The 22,845-nt window shown below is 46.1% G+C and overlaps 1 protein-coding gene across 1 annotated transcript; it reads right to left on the bottom strand.

Annotated features, from left to right (window-relative positions):
* Positions 1-6,036: 6,036 nt before the first annotated feature.
* On the bottom strand, positions 6,037-11,297 carry NDUFAF4 (NADH:ubiquinone oxidoreductase complex assembly factor 4). Its single transcript, XM_032774064.2, has 3 exons — positions 11,100-11,297; positions 8,287-8,384; positions 6,037-6,600 (listed from the first exon to the last, which is right to left on the bottom strand). Exons 1-3 carry the CDS (start codon positions 11,224-11,226, stop codon positions 6,316-6,318), a joined length of 510 nt encoding a protein of 169 aa, XP_032629955.1. The 5' UTR covers positions 11,227-11,297; the 3' UTR covers positions 6,037-6,315.
* Positions 11,298-22,845: the final 11,548 nt, after the last annotated feature.

A 22,845-nucleotide genomic window follows, 5' to 3' on the forward strand; every position in this document is an offset into this window, starting at 1 on the left:
TATGCAGATAAGACTCAGCTATATATCTCATTCTCATTTTTGGTATTTGCTACCCAGTCATCTAAGGTTGCAGGATCAGGCCATTAATTAATATCAAACAAGACTCAGTAGAGTCACAATAATTTAAAAAACAAGCACAGTATATTCATTTTATGGAGCCTTATTCTCAGGAAAATAAGCAAGGAAGAGAGTTTAGTTTAAAGAACATGTTATACCATCTCTGCAACCTCTGCCTTCATCTACCTCTGTTGGTACAGCTGTTACCCTGGAATTGAGGGGTGATATACCCCAGAATTTGATCAAGCTAATTGCAGCCATATTGTGTGCATGCAGCCACCATGAATGAATAAAATAGAATACCATATAGTTAAGGGTTAATTTGGACAAGCAGGGCTTTGGGAGGCAAAGTCAAATACTAGCTGCAGGCTTGCAGTTTCTGCTAATCAGAATGGAAGGAGGGGAGAAAAGAGTCAACACATTATGAGACTGAAAGAAAATAAGTGGGTGGAGACCTTGAGTTTGGGCACCTTTGATATAGAAGATTATGGCTAAGATTGTTAGGAAAGTTTTGTTCATAGGCAACTGCTTGAAGTCAGGAGAAGTGACGACCCAGTAGGGGTCACTGTGAATTATAGGTTTTGTAAACATTAGTTATAAAACCACTAGATAATAGAATGTACTTTGGTGCAGTTCTCTGAAGCTATCCTAAGAGCCTTTTTCCTGACACCATGCTTCCCAGCAGAGAAGCAACTGGCCATCACTGACCTGCTGCTAATTATGTGATACCATCTTAGATTTTAGGTAATTAGCTGGGGTAGTCTAAACCTATTGCTTATGTCTGTGTGTGCTTAAATCTAATAAACAGTAGTTTTAGATAAGAGCATGCTTACTTGTCTCAATCTTTCATTGGCCAGAAGTGCTGTGTTCCCATTGATTTATTTCTGAGTTGGCTTGGAGTGAAACAAGTTACAACTGCTTTGGTTTCTGAAAACCCTGGGTAACAGACATTTATAATCTACTGTGTTGCTGCTGCTGTTTTGTCTTTTCTGGAGCACAGACCTATCTCATGTATGCACAGATCCCAGCTGTCAGGTGTTGCTGCTGGTGGTTTCCTTTTTTACTTGCAGTTATGAGTCCAGCTTTTGCCAGAACTGTTTGCAACTTCTCAAGATTTTTGGATTCTCTTTTCTTTCAGCTCAGAGAGATTCACCCCAGCTCACAAGTGCTATTGCTTTCTATTGCATGTACATTTAAAAGGGATCAATTCCAGCAAATACAAAAGCATCTCCCTCACCTTCTGACACTTCCTCACTCAGGGACATATTCTAATAACCTGCTGTTATGCCTTCATGTCCAAGTTCCTATCTATACACCTCTACCCAGATATAACACTGTTCTCGGGAGCCAAAAAATCTTACCGTGTTATAGGTGAAACCGCGTTATATTGAACGTGCTTTGATCCACCAAAGTGCGCAGCCCAGCACCCACCAGAGCACTCCTTTACTGTGTTATATCCAAATTTGCATTATATCAGGTCACGTTATATCGGGGTGGAGGTGTACTAGACAACTTTGCCCCCACCTCGCTAACACTGGGTCAGCTGACTCAGTCTTTTGTAATGATCATTGGGAGCGCTAGTGGAGTCAATTTAAATTTTATCTTAAATCTCACAATATTTGGTGCTTTTCTTAAAGCATCAGCTTCTGGAGCCATGTGATTATATGAGAAATTGAGATTTCATGTTTTAAAAAGTAAGTTTCTAGCCCTCATGGTTGCCAAGAAAAAAATTGAAAATGTGATGGTAAATAAGAACAACCCAAAATATACTTTAAAAAAAAATCTACAATATTTAAGCCAATTTCATGACTGTTTTGGGTCTGCCTTATGATTTTTGAATGCTTGGGGTTAGCAATAACGTAGGACTGAGGAGGAAAGCCCACACACCTTTTCCCAGCCTGCACAGAAAGGGTGTGCTCCGCAGTATAAGAAAATACAAGAGGTTTGGAGACCATCCATCCTCTCTCTGTCTGAAGCTGCAAAGAATGCTTCCCTGATACTGCTACCTCAGCACCAAATGTGAGGGACAACTCACTGTCATGAATGGCAAGGCTGCATGTGAAGAATTTAAGGGTATGTCCATGCTGTAAACACACTCGCAGCTGGCCCATGTCAGTTGACTTGGGCTGCCGGAGCTTGGGCTGTAAAACTGCACTGAAGATATTCGGGCTCAGGCTGGAGACCGCATTCTGGAACCCCACCACGTGTGAAGGTCCCTGAGCTCAGGCTTGACTCCAAGCCCAAAAGTCTACACTGCAATTTTACAGCCACTCATCCTGAGCCCACAAGCCTGAATCAGCTGACACAGGCCAGCTGCAGGTGTTTAATTGCAATATAAACATACCTTAAGATATTCTACCACCTACATCTAATTATTCACTCAAAAATAAATCCTTATGGACAGTTAAATTAACCAACTGACCAAAATTAAAAAAAAAACAAAAAACGAGGCAGATTGGGAGCGGTCTGTAACTATTTAATAAATTGTATTGGGCAATGCATTTTCTGAGCCCCATTATGCATCTCTCATATGTATAGGTCTGCAGGGATAATCAAGTCATCTGTATCTTGAGACCAGAAAGGGGCTAGCTCTTACATGGGTGTATAGCAAGGGGATTGGGGGAAAAGAGGATGCACACAGGCTTGTACAGTCTGCATAAAAGTCAGGCAAAGTTGTCATTCCATAATGTAGGAAGCACAGGGGGTGTCTGGTGCTCCAACATGAACAGGGGTCAGGTTGGGCCATACCATCCCCCCACAATGCCCACATACACAGGCCCAGTAGAGGGATTACGCTGCACCACATAAAGGGATGGAAGAGTGTGTTCGCTCCCTTGTCAGGGAGACATTGTTTCAGAAAAGGAGAATGCCTGCTGGTGCTCCTGCAGGGAAATGCAGCTCTGCAGTACATCTGATGACCGTGCATGAAAGGCACAATCTAGTCCACAGCCTACTTCCCCAGTGCCAGGCAGCCCAATGGAATATCCATGTCATTTCCAACCAAAAGGTCCAAGCACTATTCAGAGTCACAAAATCAGTGACAGCCCTTTGGAAAATTATATTTTAATATTCTTATACAGTAAACATTTACAGCTGTTGCATTAGCACTCAGTGTAATTTTCCTCTAGAATGAAACAGGGACAGCAGTCACACAAAGTCACAAAGCACACATACCATAATGGTCACATATTCCAAGCTGATACAATGGTGACAGATACAATTTGATTTGACAGCAGACCTGCACCACTTTGATTCTGATTTCGGTGAAAGACAGAAAACACCTGTTGGCCAAGAGCAGGGAAAAAGATGAACCAAACTGGGCATGTTGCATAACTGGGACAGTAAGTGTGCAAATTTTCACATTTGGAGGGTTCCCAAAGTCAGCATATGTTGCACCATCTCCCAGAACTGTCACAATTAAATACCTTTATGTTTTCAAAACATTAAACATGTAACTGAAGCAAGAAGTTAATTAAAAAAAATCAGTGCAGTCATGCTATCAGGACAGAGGATATAAAAGCAAAATGAGTTGGAAAAAATATAAAAAACAAATAATGTGTAGAACAACATTATGCATAATTAGAAATATATGAATATGAAAATCAGAGAGAATTTACTAGAATCTGATCAAAAGGCAAGAGAATATAGATAAGTGTAAGACAGTTGACTGCACTAAAAGCATACCAACGAGGTAAGAAAAATTAACTAAGGTACTCAGGAGGCTAGGGGTCATCAAATGAAATGAATAGGCCACAGGTTTAAACCAAACAAAAGTATTTTTCCACACAAACTATAGTCATCTTGTGGAACTCCTTGCCAGAGAACATTATGAAGGCCAAGACTATAACAGGGTTCAAAAAAGAACTAGATAAGTTCATGGAGGATAGGTCCATCAATGGCTATTAGCCAGGCTGGACAGGGATGGTGTCCCTAGCCTTTGTTTGCCAGAAGCTGGGAATAGGCGACAAGGGATAGATCACTTGATTACCTGTTCTGTTCATTCCCTCTGGGGCACCTGTCATTGGCCACTGTTGGAAGACAGGATACTGGGCTAGATGGACCTTTGGGCTGACCCAGTATTGCTGTTATGTTCTTAAGAACTGTATTAGATCACTGATGTTTGCTTAGTGCAAGTAGTGAAATATGTTTCATTATTCTAGCAAATACTCACAAATACCACAAAACCACATTTAAAAATGAAACTGGAAAGGAACTCCAGCGAGATTAAACCCTAAAACTTAGCACAGACATGAGGTACACATTCAGTGTAGGCCTGCTCATTGGGAATGTTGCCACAAAGCTTTAGAGATCATTAAGACAGAGGCAAAATACTTTTTTTGAATAATAACTCAATAGAAAAGCAGTCCTTTTATGGTATACCGTAGGGCAGTTAAACCTAAGACTGAAGACCAGCAGGCTCCTTTATGGATAGACAAACTGAGTTAATTTTGTATGGAACAGAGATATTACAATACCATGTGCATTAGAAATGGATAACCTATTTAAATGCACTGATGTACTACGCAGAAAATGGTTTTGTTTTGAATCAGCTAGTAATGCAAGTAGAAAGGATTTTGTTGTGAAATGGCAAAGCTAATGTTAGTCTTGCTAGGAATTTTACTTGACTTCTGAACTCAAGAAGCCTGTAGGGGGAAAAAAAAACAGGCACATTTTTAAAAGAAGCCTGTTCTAGATGTGTTTGTATCCCCTCCTTCAGAATTTACCTGATTTTAAGTTCTAAATGTACGAGTGGTTATTAATCCTGAAGGACAGCAACAGTATTTTAAGAAGGCCTTAGGCAGAAGTTGAGCTGTAAGTTGGCAAGGTTTCTCCTTCCTCCTCCCAAACAGAAAAGACACTAAACATAAAGTTTAACATTGCTCATATTACCATGAAAGTCCATATTATTCAATCACCAATGCAAGACAATATTTTCGCATTTTGAACAGCTATAGTAACAAAAGGTTTACAACCTGCAACTAGCCTACATCTAGTTTAAAGCACGTAACATACTTGGCTAAGAGCACTGAAGGATGCAGTTTACTTTCAACATGGTAATATAGTAGCATTACAGTAGTGGGCTCTATAGAAATGTCTAGCCACAAATTGGTTACCTGAATTTCTGTTTTTAGGCTAGTATATAAAATATAAATATAAAATAAGACAAGTGGACCTCCATAGATATTTCTATTTATAGAAAAGAGGAACCAGCTGAATCTGAAAGCTACCTACTTATCATGCATACATGAGATGAGCCACTGTATCACACAATGAAGATGCGGGAGCCAAGGAAAGCTGCAATAGGTTCAAATGCTGCCACTTTACACTGCTGTTTATAAACTGATTGATGAATGACTTACAAAGTTAGCCCCAAAGGTGGAGCTAACTAGAATGGAATAGATGCAGCTAAGCTTAACAGCAGCCATTACAGCTCCACGGTTTAAAGAAGGTGCAAAAGCAATTTCCCCCATACAATTCACCCTCTTTTGCTTTTAAGATCTTGACATGCTTAAAAATTCTATTTCCCCGGCAATTATCCTTCTTTGTGAAGCAAACACCCTCTCCCATCCTTTTTTTAATTATAGGAAAAGGGGCTCTGTTGTATTGTATACCTCTACCTCGATCTCGATATAACGTTGCCCTCGGGAACCAAAAAATCTTACTGTGTTATAGGTGAAACCACGTTATATCGAACTTGCTTTCATCCCCTGGAGTGCGCAGCCCTGCCCCCCCCAGAGCACTGCGTTACCATGTTATAGCCAAATTCGTATTATGTCGTGTTGCGTTATATCGAGGCAGAGGTGCATGTACACCTGCAGACTAGTTGCATGAATAAGAATAGGTGCCATGATAAAGATTTCTGCAGATTCACTAGAAAACACTGGTTGAATGAAGTCCAAAGACAACACATTTCCATTTGACTTCTCAGTAAGAGGTGATATTTATTTAAAAAAAAAACTGTTTCTGAAAACAACTGGAACAATTTAAGTGGATCATTTATTGTCCTTAACAGATTTCACTGACTGTCTCCTTATCTGGCATAAATGAGACAGGTTATGAACCAGAATATATCAAATACATTGTTTTCACATGCAGCAGTCACACAGAGAATGCAGTCATTTAAATAAAGCATCTTATTGCTACAAGAGGGCAACCTTTAAGAGCATGAGACCAAATTCCCACACAAACAGTGTATGAGAAGTGTCAAATGAAGACACCAGTGGATCAACCAAGATTTCAGCAATCACTTTAGGAAGGTTACAAAACTTTTCTGTCTTTGGGAGGAAAGATCTCCACAGTAAAAGGTAAAAAGAATTCTAAGAGAGAGGTGACCTCCTTCAAGTCTATACTGTACTCCTTTGCTATTTTCTCTGCGGTCCATGTTTGTGGAGAAAGTTTATAATTATTGAGAAGAGTCAGAACCTCCACCACAGAAATTTTGCCTTTGGGAATGCTTGGAATATCTAGATCTCTTAAATGACCAAGTTTTGTAAGTCTGTATTCCTGCTGTTTACTTGGGATAATTCCACCTTCATCTTTTACCTAGTGTGGGAGGAGAAAAAAGTTCAAGTCAATCAGAGTTCTGTTTTGTCTGCAAACTGCATATTTCTCACCTATTTCTTTTAATTAAAATGAAAACTTTAATTACTATAACAGGCTCTCCAGTTTTTCCATTGTAAAGACTTTGATCCTCATGGATTTCCTCTCTTTCTTAGACCATAAGTCAGTGGTTTTCAACCTTTTTTCATTTGTGGACCCCTAACACATTTCAAATGGAAATGCAGACCCCTTTGGAAATCTTATTCTGTGGACCCCCAGGGGATCACAGATTGAAAATTACTACCATAGTCCAACAATTCTATGTCCTCAAAGCACTGTGTTCTATATAGACCACAGTTTCAGAAACAGTTACCATGTCCAAATGTTCAGCACCTAAATAAATAGCTTAGTTTTCTGAATAGCTGAACATCCACCATTCCCACTGACATCAGTGGGAACTGCTGGTGCTCGGCACCTCTGAAATTCAGTCCACTGATATAGGTGTTAATGTGAATGTAATGCCTAATTTCAGGACAAGACATATGAAAGTTTTGTCCCATATATTTCTGAGCAGCCCCAACTTCCACTGAAATCAGGTGTTCAGCACTTTGCAGGATTAGGTTTTTAGCTTCTCTATTATCAAAATAAAATGGAGATAACATTATTTACATATTTCACAGGGACATTATCGGAGTTACATTAACATTTCTAAAAATTTTTTTGTCTTAGATGGAAGGCGTTATAAAAATGCCAAATTTAAGAGAGAGACAAAGTGGATGAGGTAATATCTTTTACTGGATCAACTTCTGTTGGTGAAAGAGACAAGCTCTCGGCCTCCACAGAGCTCTTCTCCAAGTCAGGATATTATCTCATCCACCTTGTCTCTCTCACATAGCGGTATTGGCCGCAATACCGGTATAAACAATAAGTGAAAACAAGCATAAGAGAGGCCTAAGACTAACTTTTTTTAATCTAATGCCAATATGTTGAGCCTTGCATGCAGATCACACAGACAACTGCTGTTAGTTTATCCATTTCATGGAAAAAAATCTAGATTATTGTACAGGAAAATATAAATAAAACATCTTACCATTTCCTCACCCAAACAGATACAGGACTTCACTGAAAGGGACACCAACATTTTAAGCGATATTTTAATAATTTCTTTACTCTTGGTACTAGTCTCTTTGCTCTCCCAGCAGAACTACAAACCCTCTCCCACACAAGTCCCAATTTCTTCTACCACCTATAGCATTAGGAATTCTATCTCCTCTCTAACCTCCTATTTTCCATCCCTTCCACAGACTGGCTGCTTAAACTTCTAGAAACCCAAATCTGTGAGTATACTTTGGGGGCTGTGGCACAAGGAAGGTGCACACAGATGCAGTCTCTATGTGATAGAGGAACATGCCTGTATAGACAGCTTCATATAGAGGAAGGAAAACGGGGGGCATAAAGAAAGGTTGATGGTACCCTTAAATAAGGATGTGACCTTGAAATTAGACTTCTATTACACAACTGAAATACAAAACAGCAATAAAAAAGCTCAGTTTCATCTATTAAAAGCTAGTAAGCTACTAAGACAACAGACTTCATAAAGCCTATTCACCACATGAGCATTGATATGTTGCTTTTGTCATCTGAAAAGTGCTTGCTGCTATACCCATTACAGAAAGAAGACATGCTCACTCGTACAGGTGGCTCTCTGGAATCAACATAAACCTCTTTTAATAAGGCGAGAAGTTTGTCATCTTTTCTGCGAATTTCCTCTTGGATTTCTGGATCATCTAAGAAAAAAGATTTAAAGCAGAAAATAACTCTCTCCCGCTCATATTCTTCATGGTTTATAATGCCTATGATTAGGGCCATACCAAATTCATAATCCATTCTAGTCAATTTTACAGCCCGTAGGATTTTAAAAATGGTAAATTTCATGATTTCAGATATTTAAATCTGAAATTTCATGGTGTTATGACTGTAGGAGTTCTGACCCAAAAAGGAGTTGTGGGGTTCACAAGGTTAATGGGGGGTGGGGGTTGTAGTACTGCTACCCTTACTTCTGCACTGCTGCCTTCAGAGCTAAGCAGCTGGAGAGTGGTGGCTGCTGGCCAAGAGCCCAGAGCAGCAGACGCAGAAATAAGGGTGGCATGGTATAGTATTGCTAACCTTCCTTCTATGCTGCTACTGGTGGGGTGCTGCCTTCAGAACTGGGCACCTGGCCAAGAGCCATCACTCTCTGGCCACCCAATTCTGAAGTCAGCGCAGAAGTAAGGGTGGCGATACCATGACCCCCTAAAATAACCTTGTGACTCCTCTTCAACTTCTTTTGGGCCAGGACCCCCAATTTGAGAAACACTGATCTCCCCCATGAAATCTGTATAGTATAGGGTAAAAGCACACAAGAGACCAGATTTCACGGTCCATGATGCGTTTTTCATGGCTGTGAATTTGGAGGGCTTTAACCATGAGACATCACACAACTCAAGTGAAAATGAAAGCGTGTGAACACTTCCAGGCAAATCTCATTTTTGCATTAGTTCTGATAGTCACAATACTTAATGTTGTCTCGTACACAGGAAAAGGAGAATCTATTATGGCTATTCAAGAAAAGAAATTGCAATACTAAGCAACAGTTAGGCCTGGTATACACCTAAAAATTATATCAATTTAGCTACATTGCTCAGGGCTATGAAAAATGTCATGCCCTACATGACATAGTTAGTTAGGTCAACCTAACACTCAGTGTAGACACAGCTGGGAATTTTTCCAATGACCTACATACCACTTCTTGGAGAGGTGGATTAACTACATTGATGGAAAAAACTCTTCCATGGATGTAGGAAGCACCTATACTACAGTATTACAGTGGCAGTACCACAGCTGTGCCACTGTAGACGTGCCGTTATTTTTCAGAGTGCTGTGCAAACTCTGAATCCATCACAACATGCCTGCCAGGTACTGCAATAGCAGTTACCCTGTCACGGATAGTGAAACAGACACAGAAGTGACTTGGCCAAAGCAGAGTGAGGCAGAACCAGGCACTGATCCTGTGCTTACCTTAACAGGGTCACCTACACCAGTCGTTCTCAACATTACCAGACTACTGTACCTCTTTCAGGAGTCTGATTTGTCTTGCATAATCCCAAATTTCACTTAAAAACTACTTGCTTACAACATCAGACATAAAAATACAAAAAAAGTGTCACAGCACACTATTACTGAAAAATTGCTTACTTTCCTCATTTTTACCATATACTTACAAAAGAAATGTATTGCAATATAAATATTGTATTTATGGTTCAGTGCACAATATATACAGAGCAGCATAAATAAGTCACTGTATGAAATTTTAGTTGCACTGACTTTGCTAGTTCTTTTTACATAGCCTGTTGTAAAACTACCCAAGAATTGCTGCCACACTACCAGCTACAGAACAGCCCAGAAGTAAGGGCAAGCAAGACTGGGTTTCCATACAAAGCCACAAAACCCAGAAATCAAATAACAGGTTGCGAGGTGTGGACTACACCTCCAAGCATAGGCCCTGGACCAGCAGCATCCAGCCAAGCAACAGGGCTACATGGCAGATATTCACAACAGGTAGCAGCTGGCAGACCCAGACCCCAGGAGGCACCCAGAGGGCAGCGGCCGGTGAAATTAAATGTCACTGGCTACACCAGCCTGCATCCGCTCTCATGTTGTGAATTCGTGCACATCCTGCAGGAGGACTCCTCACACAACCCCCTCCTCCCTTTAACTGCCCCTATACATCCCCTGCATCCCACCCCCCCGTAACCTCTCACCCCGATTCCACCCCCCTGCAACCCTCGCACACACACCCATACCCTGCATCCCACCCCCGTAACCCCTACCCATACCCTATATCCCATCCTCCGTAAACTCCCCCTGCCCATATCCTGCATCCCACCTCCTGTAATTTCTCCCCACCCATACCTGAATCCTCCCCCATGCCCCCCCACACCCATAGCCTGCATCCCACCCTCCTGTAATCCCCCACCCATACCCTGCATCCGTATCTGCATCCCACCCCCCTGTAACCGTCCCACACACACCCACACTCTGCATCCCACCCCCCCTGTAATCCCCCATTAGGGTGACCAGATGTCCCGATTTTATAGGGACAGTCCTGGTATTTGGGGCTTTGTTTTATATAGGCACCTACTACCCCCCACCCCATCCCGATTTTTCACACTGCTGTCTCATCAGCCTATCCCTATACTTGCATCCCACCCCCTAGCCACCCACACATCCCAACCCCGCCCCCATAATCCCCCGCATCCCACCTCCCCGTAACCCTCCCACACCCATTCCCTGCACCCTCCCGCCCCCAGGACACCACCACTCCTCCGCGCACGCGCCCTACTGCCCCGCGTACCCACCGCCCTGTAACCCCCCACGGTTCGCCCCGCCCCCGTAACCCCGCCCCCACTCTCGCTCCCTAGGGCCCGTGGCCTTGGGGCGCAGCGCCGGCCGCGGGCACTCACCAGGCAGCGGGCCCGGCATGGCGACGGGGTGCCGGGGGGCGGACGTGGGCTTGTTCTTGCTGATCTCGCGGGTGGCCCGGTTCTCCAGGTTGAAGTTGCGGAACGCGCGGGTCACCGTGCCACCCATCACCTCTGCGCGGCACCGGCCCGCGCCGCGAGCAAGGCTTTGCCCTTCCCGCGAGCATGCGCAGAGAGCAGCCCGCCCGCCAGCGCCCCACCTAGCGGGCAGGAGGACACCCCGCAGCCGCTGGGAGCCGGGGCGGGGCTGGGTGCTCGGACCACGGGGTGCCAGAGGGCGGGGCTCCCAGCATGATCCCTGCCTGCCGAGGCGGGGGAGGCTGCCCAGCGCGCGCTGCTGGCTGCGCAGTGTCCGGCTTGCGGAGCATCTGCCGCCAGTGTCTTGTGCTTGGCACGTGGGCCACCAGTGACCTGGAGTCTGGTCCTTGAGCTAGTCAAGGCATCACTTTGTGCCTCAGTTTCCCCACTTGTAAATTGATGACACATAATGCTGCCTTGTACTGATGAAAAGGCACTGCGTGAGGCAAGGTCCGATTATAATTATGCTTAAGGAGTAGGCGACAAAAGGAGAAGCAGCTGGAGCCAAAAAAGAGAGAGTCTGGATGAGCCCAACACCACCTCACCTTAGTATACTACCACTTGTCACTTTTTTATTTTTCACTCGGTTATTAATTTCCCGCCACTTTTTCGCCTACTGCACAGGGTACCAGGAGGTTAGATTATGACTGATCTCAGCAGAGGTGCCTCTTTTCAGTTTATTGTACCTATAAATACATTGTAAGTATGATGTCTCCAAGGATTCAATTTATTTTTAGAAATGAAAGAATGATGTTCTCCTGCAGCAGCAGTTAAAGAGGGTTACTCACCTTTGTAACTGTTGTTCTTCGAGATGTGTTGCTCATATCCATTCCAGTTAGGTGTCCGCGCGCCACGTGCACATTCGTTGGAAGATTTTTACCCTAGCAATCCCCGGTGTGTCGGCTGGGTTGCCCCCTGGAGTGGCGCCACCATGGCGCAGGATATAAACCCCTGCCAACCCAACCGCTCCTCAATTACTTCTTGCCAGTTACTCCGACAGTGGGGAAGGAGGGCGGGTTTGGAATGGATATGAGCAACACATCTCGAAGAACAACAGTTACCAAGGGGGCGGTAACCGTCTTTTCTTCTTCGAGTGCTTGCTCAGATCCATTCCAATTAGGTGATTCCCAAGCCTTACCTAGGCAGTGGGGTCGGAGTGAGATGTCGCAGAGTGTAATACTGCGGAGCCAAAGGCTGCGTCATCTCTGGACTGCTGAACCAGGGTATAATGAGAGGCGAAGGTATGCATCGAGGACCAGGTAGCTGCGCGACATATCTCGTCGATGGGCACGTGAGCCAGGAAAACAGCAGATGAGGCTTGAGCCCTTGTAGAGTGTGCAGTTGTCATAGTATTCTATTCCCAATCTGAACGTTAGAGTCCAAAAAATGAGGTACTAGCAAGAATTCCTCTAAACTTAATTACCAGCTTAGGTCTGATTCGCTGCCACCAATCAGGACTTTGAGTGCCTGATAAACTCTGGTCTCCCCAAAACCTTCCCTGGGGACCCCCAAGACCCAGACCCCCCCCCTTTCCCTCACTAGTGCCTCTCCTAGGCTTTCCGTCCCTGGGTTACCCTGGAAGATCACTGGGATTCAACTCCTTGATTCTTAAAACAGAGGCTTTCCACCTCCACCCCTCCCCTCTTTCCCTCACCCAGAGACAATACAGATTCAAGCTCCGTGAATCTAAACAAAGGAATTCCCCCTTTTCCCCCTCCCTTCTTTCTCCCTGTCTCCCACCACTTCCCTGGTGAGTACAGACTCAATACCTCAGCCTTAACCAGAGGGGGGAAAAATCAATTAGTTATTTAAAAAGAAAGTTTTTAATAAAAGAAAGAAAAAATAAGAAATCTCTGTAAATACAAGATGTAATATTACAGGGTTTTTCAGCTTATAGAAAATGGAGAAAAAGACTGCTCCAGCAGAAATACAATTTAAAATACTTTCAGCCAAATACACATTACAACTCTACCAGCCAGATACACAGTTGCAAATACAGAAAACAATTACAAAACTATAACCGCCTTTCTACTCAATACTTACTATTCTGAATATATAAGAGACTGTAGCAGGGAGATTGGCAAGAAACGTGGTTGCACGTCTAGTCCCTTTCAGGACTCACAGAGAACAAAGCAAAACCCAAAAAACACAAACAAAGGCTTCCCTCCATCGAGATTTGAAAGTATCTTGTTTCCTGATTGGTCCTCTGGTCAGGTGTTGTTGGTTCCCTGTTTGTTAACCCTTTACAGGTAAAAGAGACATTAACCCTTAACTATCTGTTTATGACCACAATGAGGTGGCTCGATGGAACGTGAGCCAAGTCGTAACAGGTGCAGATGCACGATGTTACCCAGGATGAAATCCTCTGTGAGGAAACGGGAAGGCCCTTCATACGCTCTGCCACCGCGATGAAGAGTTGGGGGGTTCTGCGGAAGGGCTTTGTCCACTCAATATAAAAAGCGAGTGCTCTACGGACGTCTAGGGAGTGCAGCTGTTGCTCCCTGCGCGATGAATGTGGCTTCGGGAAGAAGACTGGAAGGAAGATCGCCTGGTTAACACGGAAGGTCGATACCACTTTGGGGAGAAAGGCCGGGTGTGGTTGCAACTGCACCTTGTCCTTGTGGAAGACAGTATATGCAGGGTCAGCCATGAGAGCCCGGAGCTCAGAAACTCGTTTTGCCGATGTGATGGCTACAAGGAAAGCAGTTTTCCAGGACAGGTAGAGAAGGGAGCAAGTTGCTAATAGCTCGAATGGGGCCGACATAAGTCTGGTAAGAACCAGATTGAGGTCCCAGGTTGGGGTGGGGCGGTGTATCTGGGGGTATAGGCGCTCCAAGCCCTTGAGGAATCGAGATACCATAAGATGTGAAAACACGGAGCGGCCATTCTCCCCTGGGTGGAAGGTAGAGATGGCCGCCAAGTGCACCCTCAAAGATGATACCACTAGGCCCCGTTGTTTAAGGGACCAGAGGTAGTCCAAGATGGTGGGGATGGGGACCTCGGTGGGAAGAACGTTGTGCTCTGCACACCAGCATGTGAAACGCTTCCAGTTGGCCAGATACGTTGCTCTAGTAGAAGGTTTTCTGCTACCCAGGAATACTTGTTGCACTGGGGCAGAGCAACGCAACTTGGACTGGGTCAACCACTCAGGAGCCATGCCGTGAGATGGAGAGACTGTAGGTCTGGGTGATGCAGTTTGCCATGGTCCTGAGTTATCAGGTCCAGGTGCAGAGGTAGTGGGATAGGGTTGGCTATTGACAGGTATAGCAACATGGTGTACCAGTGCTGCCTGGGCCACGCTGGAGCGATCATGATTAAGCGGGCTCTGTCTCTGTGTACTTTCAGCAGGACCTTGTGGACGAGCGGGAACAGTGGAAAGGCGTATAGCAGGTGAGTCGTCCACGGTATGAGGAAAGCGTCCGCTATCGAACCCTGTGAGAGGCCTTGAAAGGAACAGAACATCTGGCATTTCCTGTTCTCGCGGGACACGAAGAGGTCTACACGGGGAAATCCCCACTTCCAGAAGACCAAAAGAATAACGTCCAGGCGAAGTGACCACTTGTGAGAAAGGAAGGATCTGCTGAGGCGATCCGCCAGAGTGTTCCAAACCCCCGGGAGAAAGGACGCTATGAGGTCTATAGAGTGGGCTATACAAAAGTCCCAGAGTCGTAAGGCCTCCTGGCAAAGGGTCGAGTATCTTGTCCCGCCCTGTTTGTTTATATAGTACATGGCTGTTGTATTGTCGGTGAATATCGACACACAACGGCCTTGCAAGTGCTGTTGGAACTCCTGGCAAGCAAGGCGGGCTGCTCTCAGCTCCTGGACATTGATGTGCAAGGCCAGTTCCTGAGATGACCAAAGGCCTTGAGTGCGTAGATGCCCGAGGTGAGCACCCCAGCCGAGAGATGATGCATCCGTCGTCAGAGAAGCAGAGGGCTGGGGCAGATGGAATGGCAGCCCTGCACACACCAGGGAGGGGGTCAGCCACCATTCGAAGGAGCCTAGGATGCTCGAGGGAATGGTGACGATCATGTCTATGGCATCCCTGCCTGGTCGGTATACTGAGTTGAGCCACGATTGGAGGGGACGAAGGCGCAGTCTGGCGTATTTCGTCACAAACGTGCAGGCCGCCATGTGACCCAGGAGACCGAGGCAAGTGCGAACCGAAGTCAACGGAGCAGCTTGCAGACTCTGGATGATGGCCACTATTGCCTGGAACCGGGGCAGCGGTAAGCCGGCCCTGGCGAGGTTGGAGTCCAGGGTGGCACCAATGAAGTCTATCCTCTGAGTGGGAATAAGAGCGGATTTCTCTGCACTGATCATTAGGCCTAGGTGTAGGGAAAGGTCCTTGACAATGCTGACATGCTGGATCACTTATGCCTTGGAGGTCCCTCGGATGAACCAGTCGTCTAGATACGGCAAAACATGTACCCGACGACGGCGGAGGTGGGCAGCGACTACAGCCATGCATTTCGTAAATACTCTTGGGGCTGTAGAGAGGCCAAACGGTAGGACCGCGAACTGAAAATGTTGGTGGTTGACTACAAACCGGAGGAACCTCCTGTGAGGTGGGTAGATGGCTATGTGAAAATACACATCTTTCATGTCGAGGGCGGCATGCCAGTCTCCAGGATCCAGGGAAGGGATGATGGTCCCCAGGGATACCATACGGAACTTCAACTTTATCATGTATCTGTTGAGTTCCCGCAGGTCCAGGATAGATCTGAGACCCCCTTTTGCCTTGGGGATTAGGAAGCAGCGGGAGTAAAACCCCGTGCCCCATTTGTGTTCCGGTACCTCCTCTATGGCTTCTTTGGCAAGGAGCGTCTGCACCTCCTGGAGGAGGAGTTGCTCGTGAGAGGGGTCCCTGAAGAGGCACGAGGAAGGGGAGTGAAAGGGGAGGCGTGAAATAAATTGGAGGTGGTACTCAAATTCCAGCGTGCATAAGACCCAGCAATCTGACGTTAGCCGGGACCACGCAGGGAGGAAAAGGGAGAGACGGCTGGAATAAGGAGGGAACGGATCGTTTGACAATACTGGTATGACGCCCTCGGGTGCACCTTCAAAAGGAAGGTTTCAGCCCTGTGGAAGGTTTGGAGGGACCTTGGTTCTGGCCCCCTTGGCTGCCTGACTGCCTCTGGTGACCAGTTCTACCCTACCTTCTAGCAAAGTCCTGTCTGGGCTGAGGGTAAGAGTGGTGTGGCTGGGGGAGGAATGGCCTGCGCTGAGTCACTGGCATATGCATGCCCAGCGAGCACATAATGACCCTGTTGTCTTTTAAGCTTTGCAGCCTAGGGTCTGTCTTATCTGAGAATAGGCTTTGCCCTTCAAAGGGGAGGTCCTGGATTGTATGTTGGAACTCCGGGGGAAGGCCTGAGACTTGCAGCCATGAGATATGCCTCATAGTCACCCTGGAGGCTAGGGTCCTGGCCACTGAGTCCGCGGCATCCAGGGAAGCCTGGAGGGAAGTTCTAGCCACCATTTTTCTGTCGTCCAAGATGGCCGCAAACTCCTGTCGGGAGTCCTGCGGGAGCAACTCCTTGAATTTGTCCACCGCCACCCAGGTATTGTAATTATAGCAGCTAAAGAGGGCTTGTTGATTAGCCACGCGGAGTTGGAGTGCCCCTACGGAACAGACTTTGTGCCCCAGTAAGTCCATGCGCCTCGCATCTTTTGATTTCAGGGCTGGGGCCTGCTGGCCATGGCGTTCCCTCTCATTGACCAACTGGACAACGAGGGAGCAAGGAGGGAGATGGACGTATAAATATTCGTAGCCCTTGGAGGGCAGCATATATTTACGTTCCACTCCCCGGGCAGCAGGTGGGACAGATGCCGGAGACTGCCAGATTGTGTTGGCATTGGCTTGGATCATCCGTATAAAGGGGAGAGTCACTCTCGTGGGGGCATCCGATGTTAAGATGTCCACCACTGGGTCCTCTACCTCCGGGACCTCCTCGACTTGCAAGTTCATGTTCTGTGCAACACACCTGAGGAGATCCTGGTGGGCCCTCAGGTCGATTGGTGGAGGGCCTTCCCCTCAACATTCCGGCTACCACCTCGTCAGGGGAGGAGGATGAGGCGAGACCCGGGACAAGCGGGTCAGTCGAGGGCTCCTCTTGGTGGACAGCCTCTGTCTCCTGGGGATCTGGGAGTCCTGTGGCTGGACCGACACTTCCTCTGAAACAGAAGGAGGAGGGCAGCTAATAGTGGCTTCCGGTATCCGGTGTTCTAATGTGGCAGAGCGCGATGGGCCTGGATGTGTACCTTGGGCCTGATGATATGCCCTGGGTGTCCAGAATTCCCACTGTTGAGGTCCGTGATCCTGAGCCTGGGGCTCATGGAATATCGCGGTGGGCACATCGGTGTCTCTGTCTTGGGCATACGCACTGTCCACCTGGGAAGACACGGACAGGTGCCGGGATGGCCAGGGAGGAGCTGAGAGACCGTGGTAAGAGTCCCTCTGTCTCGCCATCGGTGATCTCCTCAGCACCGGAGATGGGTACCTGGAGTCATACCGGTACCGAGAACAAGACCGGGACCTGCGACCGGCGCGGTGCCAGGAGGTCAACCTGGATCTCGAAGGTCTACGACATGAACGGCTGCGAGAGTCACGGTGCTGGGAGTGGCCAGGAGCTGGAGCAGTACCAAAAGTACCGTGGAGGCCGAGACATCGATCTGTGCCACAAGTACGACTGATACGGGACACGTGAGTGCTGCTGGGACTGTGAGCGGCGTCAGGACCGTGATCATCTATGAGATCGCGAGCGGCGCCAGGACCTGGATCATGATCGGTGCCGGTCTGCCAGGCCGACTGAAGGAGGTCTCATTATAGTCGGCTTGCCTCTGGAGTGTAGTACCCGCACCGGTGGTGCCAGGGGTTGAGGCAGGACAGACTCCGTCATGGCGATAAGGTCCCTGGCTGCAGAGAATGTCTCCAGTGTAGAGGGGACCGTAAGCTCAACCACAGGCCTCGGTGGGGAGCTCTCAGAGACCGGACTCGACGGCCCTCGTGGGACTGGAGTGGACGGTACCGCAGCAGTCGGTGCCGCAGTAGGTGCAGGTGCTGGGCGGTCCGACCGAGGCTGCGTCTGCGGCACCGAGGGCACAGAGGCAGTGGAGGACTTCTACCTCTTCTGCTTCGGGGAGAGAGATCGGTGCCGGGCAGGTCTCTGTGCCAGAGATGGCCGGTGCCGCGGTGTCTTAGGGTGCCGGGACGGTCCGGTGCTGGAGGAGTGCTGCTAGTAGAGTGCTCAGCGCTCGGTGCTGAGGACGGAAGGTTCAAAGCTGCCTCCATGAGGAGATTCTTTATGCAAAAGTCTCTCTCTTTCTTTGTCCTCAGTTTAAATGCCTTGCAAATATGGCACTTATCTGTAATGTGCGATTCTCCAAGGCACTTTAGACATGAGTCATGGGGATCGCTTGTGGGCATCGGCTTATGACAGGCCGAGCACGGTTTAAACACTGGTGAATCGGGCATGGGCCCCGGCACCGGGTGCGGGGAAAGGGCTAATGCCCAAACCCCGCTGAACTATATACACTAACTATCTAAGAACTATCAAACTAACTATAACTATAGATAAAACCAACTATATACAACAAGGTAGTGAAGAAACAAGGAGTAGCTAGGGAAGTGGAGGACAGCTAAGCCGCGCTCCACTGTTCCAATGACCGACACGGACGATAAGAAGAAACTGAGGAGCGGTCGGGTCGGCAGGGGTATATATCAGGTGCCATGGCGGCACCACTCCAGGGGGCGACCCAGCCGACCCACTGGGTGTTGCTAGGGTAAAAAATCTTCCGACGAACGTGCACGTGGCGTGCGCACACCTAACTGGAATGGATATGAGCAAGCACTCGAAGAAGAACTGAGATATCCCTTGTTTCATATGGGGATACTAAAAATGCGTGAGATTACATATATCATATAGGTATATTCTATATGAAAACTCAAAAGCATTCTTAATGTTTTGCAACTATGATAATGGATCTCTCCATTATTTGTGCTGTGGGAGAACATCTTTCTTTCTTTAGGCCTCTAAACACTTATGCACATGAGTAGTCCTATGTTAGTCAACAGGGCTCTTATGTGGGTAAAATCACTGGTGTTCATAAGGGTTTAAGAGCCCTGGTTTTTTTTCTGATTTTTAGCTATGCTGAAAACCCAAATCTCAGATTGAAGTCAATCAATGGAAGCTCTGGGTAGTCACATAATTGAGAAACTGACCATGTGTTTGGCCATGGAGTCACCTCTCTTAGGGTACAGTTGGAAATATCCTCAAGGTGGCAGACTGGGCTAGGGTTTCCAACTTCCAGAGTTTTAATCACCAGAATGTCCACTTTTTTCAGCGTCTTAATATTGGCCATGGTACAGCGTAAGAATAATCATTTTACAGGTGATTTATAGATAAATTACTTTTTAATTATTTGATTTATAAATTGTGTCCATCATCTCATCAGAAGTAATAAATCAGAGATAAAAAAGAGTCTATAATAACACCAATGCTACCTGCATGTAAAATAGTCCTGGTCAATGACAACGTCAATCAAACAGAAACATATTATGCAAACCTGAAGTTTGTCAAACTCTGGTTAATGATCTAGTTAAATCTTTATGTGTTGAATGATCCTGATAGCAAGTGTAAAACATTACATTTACTTTCCTTCCCCTCAAACCGCACACATTTTAGGCCTCCTCCAAAAGTTATGGTATCTTGATATGACATATCTACCATGTACCCTGCTGAAGAGTGGAACCCCCATAGTGATTATATTTATTATTATTTATTCCAAGCATCTACATTAATTCAAAATATCTTCCCTGTGCTTTTTGTCTGTGAGTTTCTTAATTTGGGTAAAAGTACCACATAAGTATTTCTGATAGTCTCTCTTCTTACTGCTATTCTGTGATCAGAAGTGTGTGTTTTTTCTTTATCAGTGCATCACCGTTCTCTTCAACAATACTGTGACAATTTTAGAAGGAGATATGCTGTACATTATGTGCCCTATGTTGGAGCTTTACAGAACAATTAATCATTACAGGATGGCAGTCTGTGGGCTAGCTTGTGTCACAGGCCTGACTAGGAACAGTGTAGAGGCACGATCCCTCTCCCAGATCATCTGCAAGCAGAAGAAATGCAGCATTTTCTCTCAGTACACCCATCCAATTCTACTGACCAGTGCATGTGAGGAGGTGTATGCATGAAACCCGTAGACTGTAGTACCTGAAGCAGTGGTGGGCTGACCACCACTGACCTAAACATTGCAACCAGCTTGGTTCCTATTGTGCTAGCACTGTAATGACACATAATAAATGCCAGTCTTTTCCCCAAAAAATTTACAGTCTGAAAGACAAGACATAACAGGTAGATAAGACAAACCAATAAGGTGGCAGAGGAGACAAATATAACAGGATGTGCATCTGGGATTACTGAGCTTCCTCTGGGGTCCTGGAGGAATCAGTCCCTGCATAGTCTTCCCCCAGTTCAAAGGCTGAGATTGTCCATATCATTACATAAAGAGAGGGATGGAAGGAGGCTCTTTGAACCTTCCTATGCTGCTAACCTTCCCTAAAGCCAGGTCCTATTTGGCTCTATTCTAGGAACCATTGCACAGTACAGTATGTGTGACAATAGGGACGTAGGAATTGCCAGCCTGGATCAGACCAATGGTTTGTCTAGTTCAGAATCACTAGGCAGTTAGTACCTGGCTTGGTTATGCCTTGAAGCGCAAGGATTTCTATCTCATAAATGTTTATCCTATTTAATGTAACTGTAATGTTCTTGTTCATGTGAATGTCTTTTCTTGGTGTTCATAGATCCTTGATGGTACAATGTACATTACCATCCCTTAAGAAGTTATAAAAAATCCATTTTGCCTTTGGACTGAAGGCACTAACCTTAATTTGAAACTAAAGAATCTCCCTCTTGGCACCAGGAACTGCTGGCTACTGGGATCAGACTCAACACAGTGATGCTGTCTCTTTAAAGCCTGATGTGACTAACACTATTATATTGGTTCGCAGCAGATGAACTTACCAAAAGGCAGCCAGTTCATTAAAAATAAAGAGTGATGTCATTTTGTGTCTGCCATTTCCCATCACTAAGCATGATACCAGGCTGTATGTTTTGCTGATTGCAAAGGACCAGGAAAACAAGGTTTTCATTCTAATTCTGGAATCTTTCATACTGACTGCAGCAAGAAAAAGATTTGAAATTTTTGAATTGCAGATGTTTTCAAGGGGTAATTAGGCATTTTATCAATGTAGCTGTATCATTGACAGTTAATATTAACCAGGAGATGGAAACCTTTACCCAACCACCTACCAGCATTCATAGTTATTAAAAAGTTGTGACTATATTTTTTCCTTGTAACATAAAAATTGAGTGTATTCCATTTACCCTGTTTTATGTGTGCTTCATTGTTACTGAATCAGCAAGCTTATTTGAATTGTTCTGAGATATTTTTAGTAAACAATGTGACCCCTAGATATCCCACATACCAAAATGAAGAACACAAGCACATAGGAATTGCTATGCTGGAACAGGCCAGTGGTCCATCTAGTCTGATATTTTGTCTCCAACGGTTGCCAGCACCAGATGCTTCAGAGCAAGGTGCAAGAAACTTCACATTAGGCAGATGTGGGAACTCTGCCCCCCAAACTTGGTCTGTTAATCCCGCCCACATCTGAGAGACTTCTTGAAACTGCTCGGCAAGTGTAGGAAATAGAATTGGAGAATGAAAAAACACTGGTGAACATTTTCTTTCCCATGTTTGTTTGTTGAATTTTCTGGCCAGCTGTGTAGCTGAATGGAAAATGGATACAATATTTATTTTGTGAGTTAACCAGAACATTTTCTTTATTATTGGTTGATCTATTGTATGTTCCCCTGTAGGAATATAGGCCCACATTAGATTTAGGTGAACTATGGTAGTTGAGGGCTTAGCATGAGCAATAGGCCCAAAATATGGGACCAAAAAGTATGAGATTATGAGAAACAACAATTGTTGTGTTAAACGTGTTGTGACCCTTTGGAATACTAGTGTTATCTTATTGAAGGTTTGGCTGAAGTAATAGAAATAAAACACGTTACTTGGGTACTAGGTGCAGTAAGTAATTGGCTATTTAAGGAACCCTACTGCGTCCAATGTGAGGGCACAATTTACAAACCAGCAGTTGCCAGATGCACAGTGGCCTGCCTGGCCCTGTGCTGCCAGCATGCCCCTTCACCTCAGGGGTGGGCCTATGCCATGCCATACAGCCCCCCCGCCCAACGCCCCCGACTCCTTATGGCCAGAGCCCCCTGGACCCACTATGCCCAGCGCCCCCCTAGACCCACCCATAAATGAACAGCTCACTGCACAACACCATCCCTGCCCACAGCCTCACCACTACTGCCCAGCACGCCCCACAGAACCCCCACTCTCTAGTGCCCCAACACACACAGATCTTCCCTGCCCCTTCACAGCCAGCACCTCTCCAGGCTCCCCACAGACCCACTCCCCCAAGCTTTGCATCCCCGCTGCACTAATCAGCCCTGCTGGGAGGCAACTGTATCTGCCGGGCTGAGCTGGCAGTGCATTCAGGGCTGAGAATTACTCCGGCCCCTCAGGAGTGACACGATCAGCCAAGCCAGGACCTGCCCCAGCCAGG

Source organism: Chelonoidis abingdonii, chromosome 3 (assembly GCF_003597395.2).
Source record: "Chelonoidis abingdonii isolate Lonesome George chromosome 3, CheloAbing_2.0, whole genome shotgun sequence".
In the NCBI taxonomy this organism is placed as follows: Eukaryota; Metazoa; Chordata; order Testudines; family Testudinidae; genus Chelonoidis; species Chelonoidis abingdonii.

Excerpts from the sequence above, each read along its gene's own strand:
- NDUFAF4 (XM_032774064.2), bottom strand. The coding sequence starts at position 11,226 with ATGGGTGGCACGGTGACCCGCGCGTTCCGCAACTTCAACCTGGAGAAC. Across the intron at positions 8,385-11,099 it reads CATGCCGGGCCCGCTGCCTG|ATGATCCAGAAATCCAAGAG; the intron begins GTGAGTGCCCGC and ends CTTTTTTCTTAG. Across the intron at positions 6,601-8,286 it reads CCAGAGAGCCACCTGTACGA|GTAAAAGATGAAGGTGGAAT; the intron begins GTGAGCATGTCT and ends CTCCCACACTAG.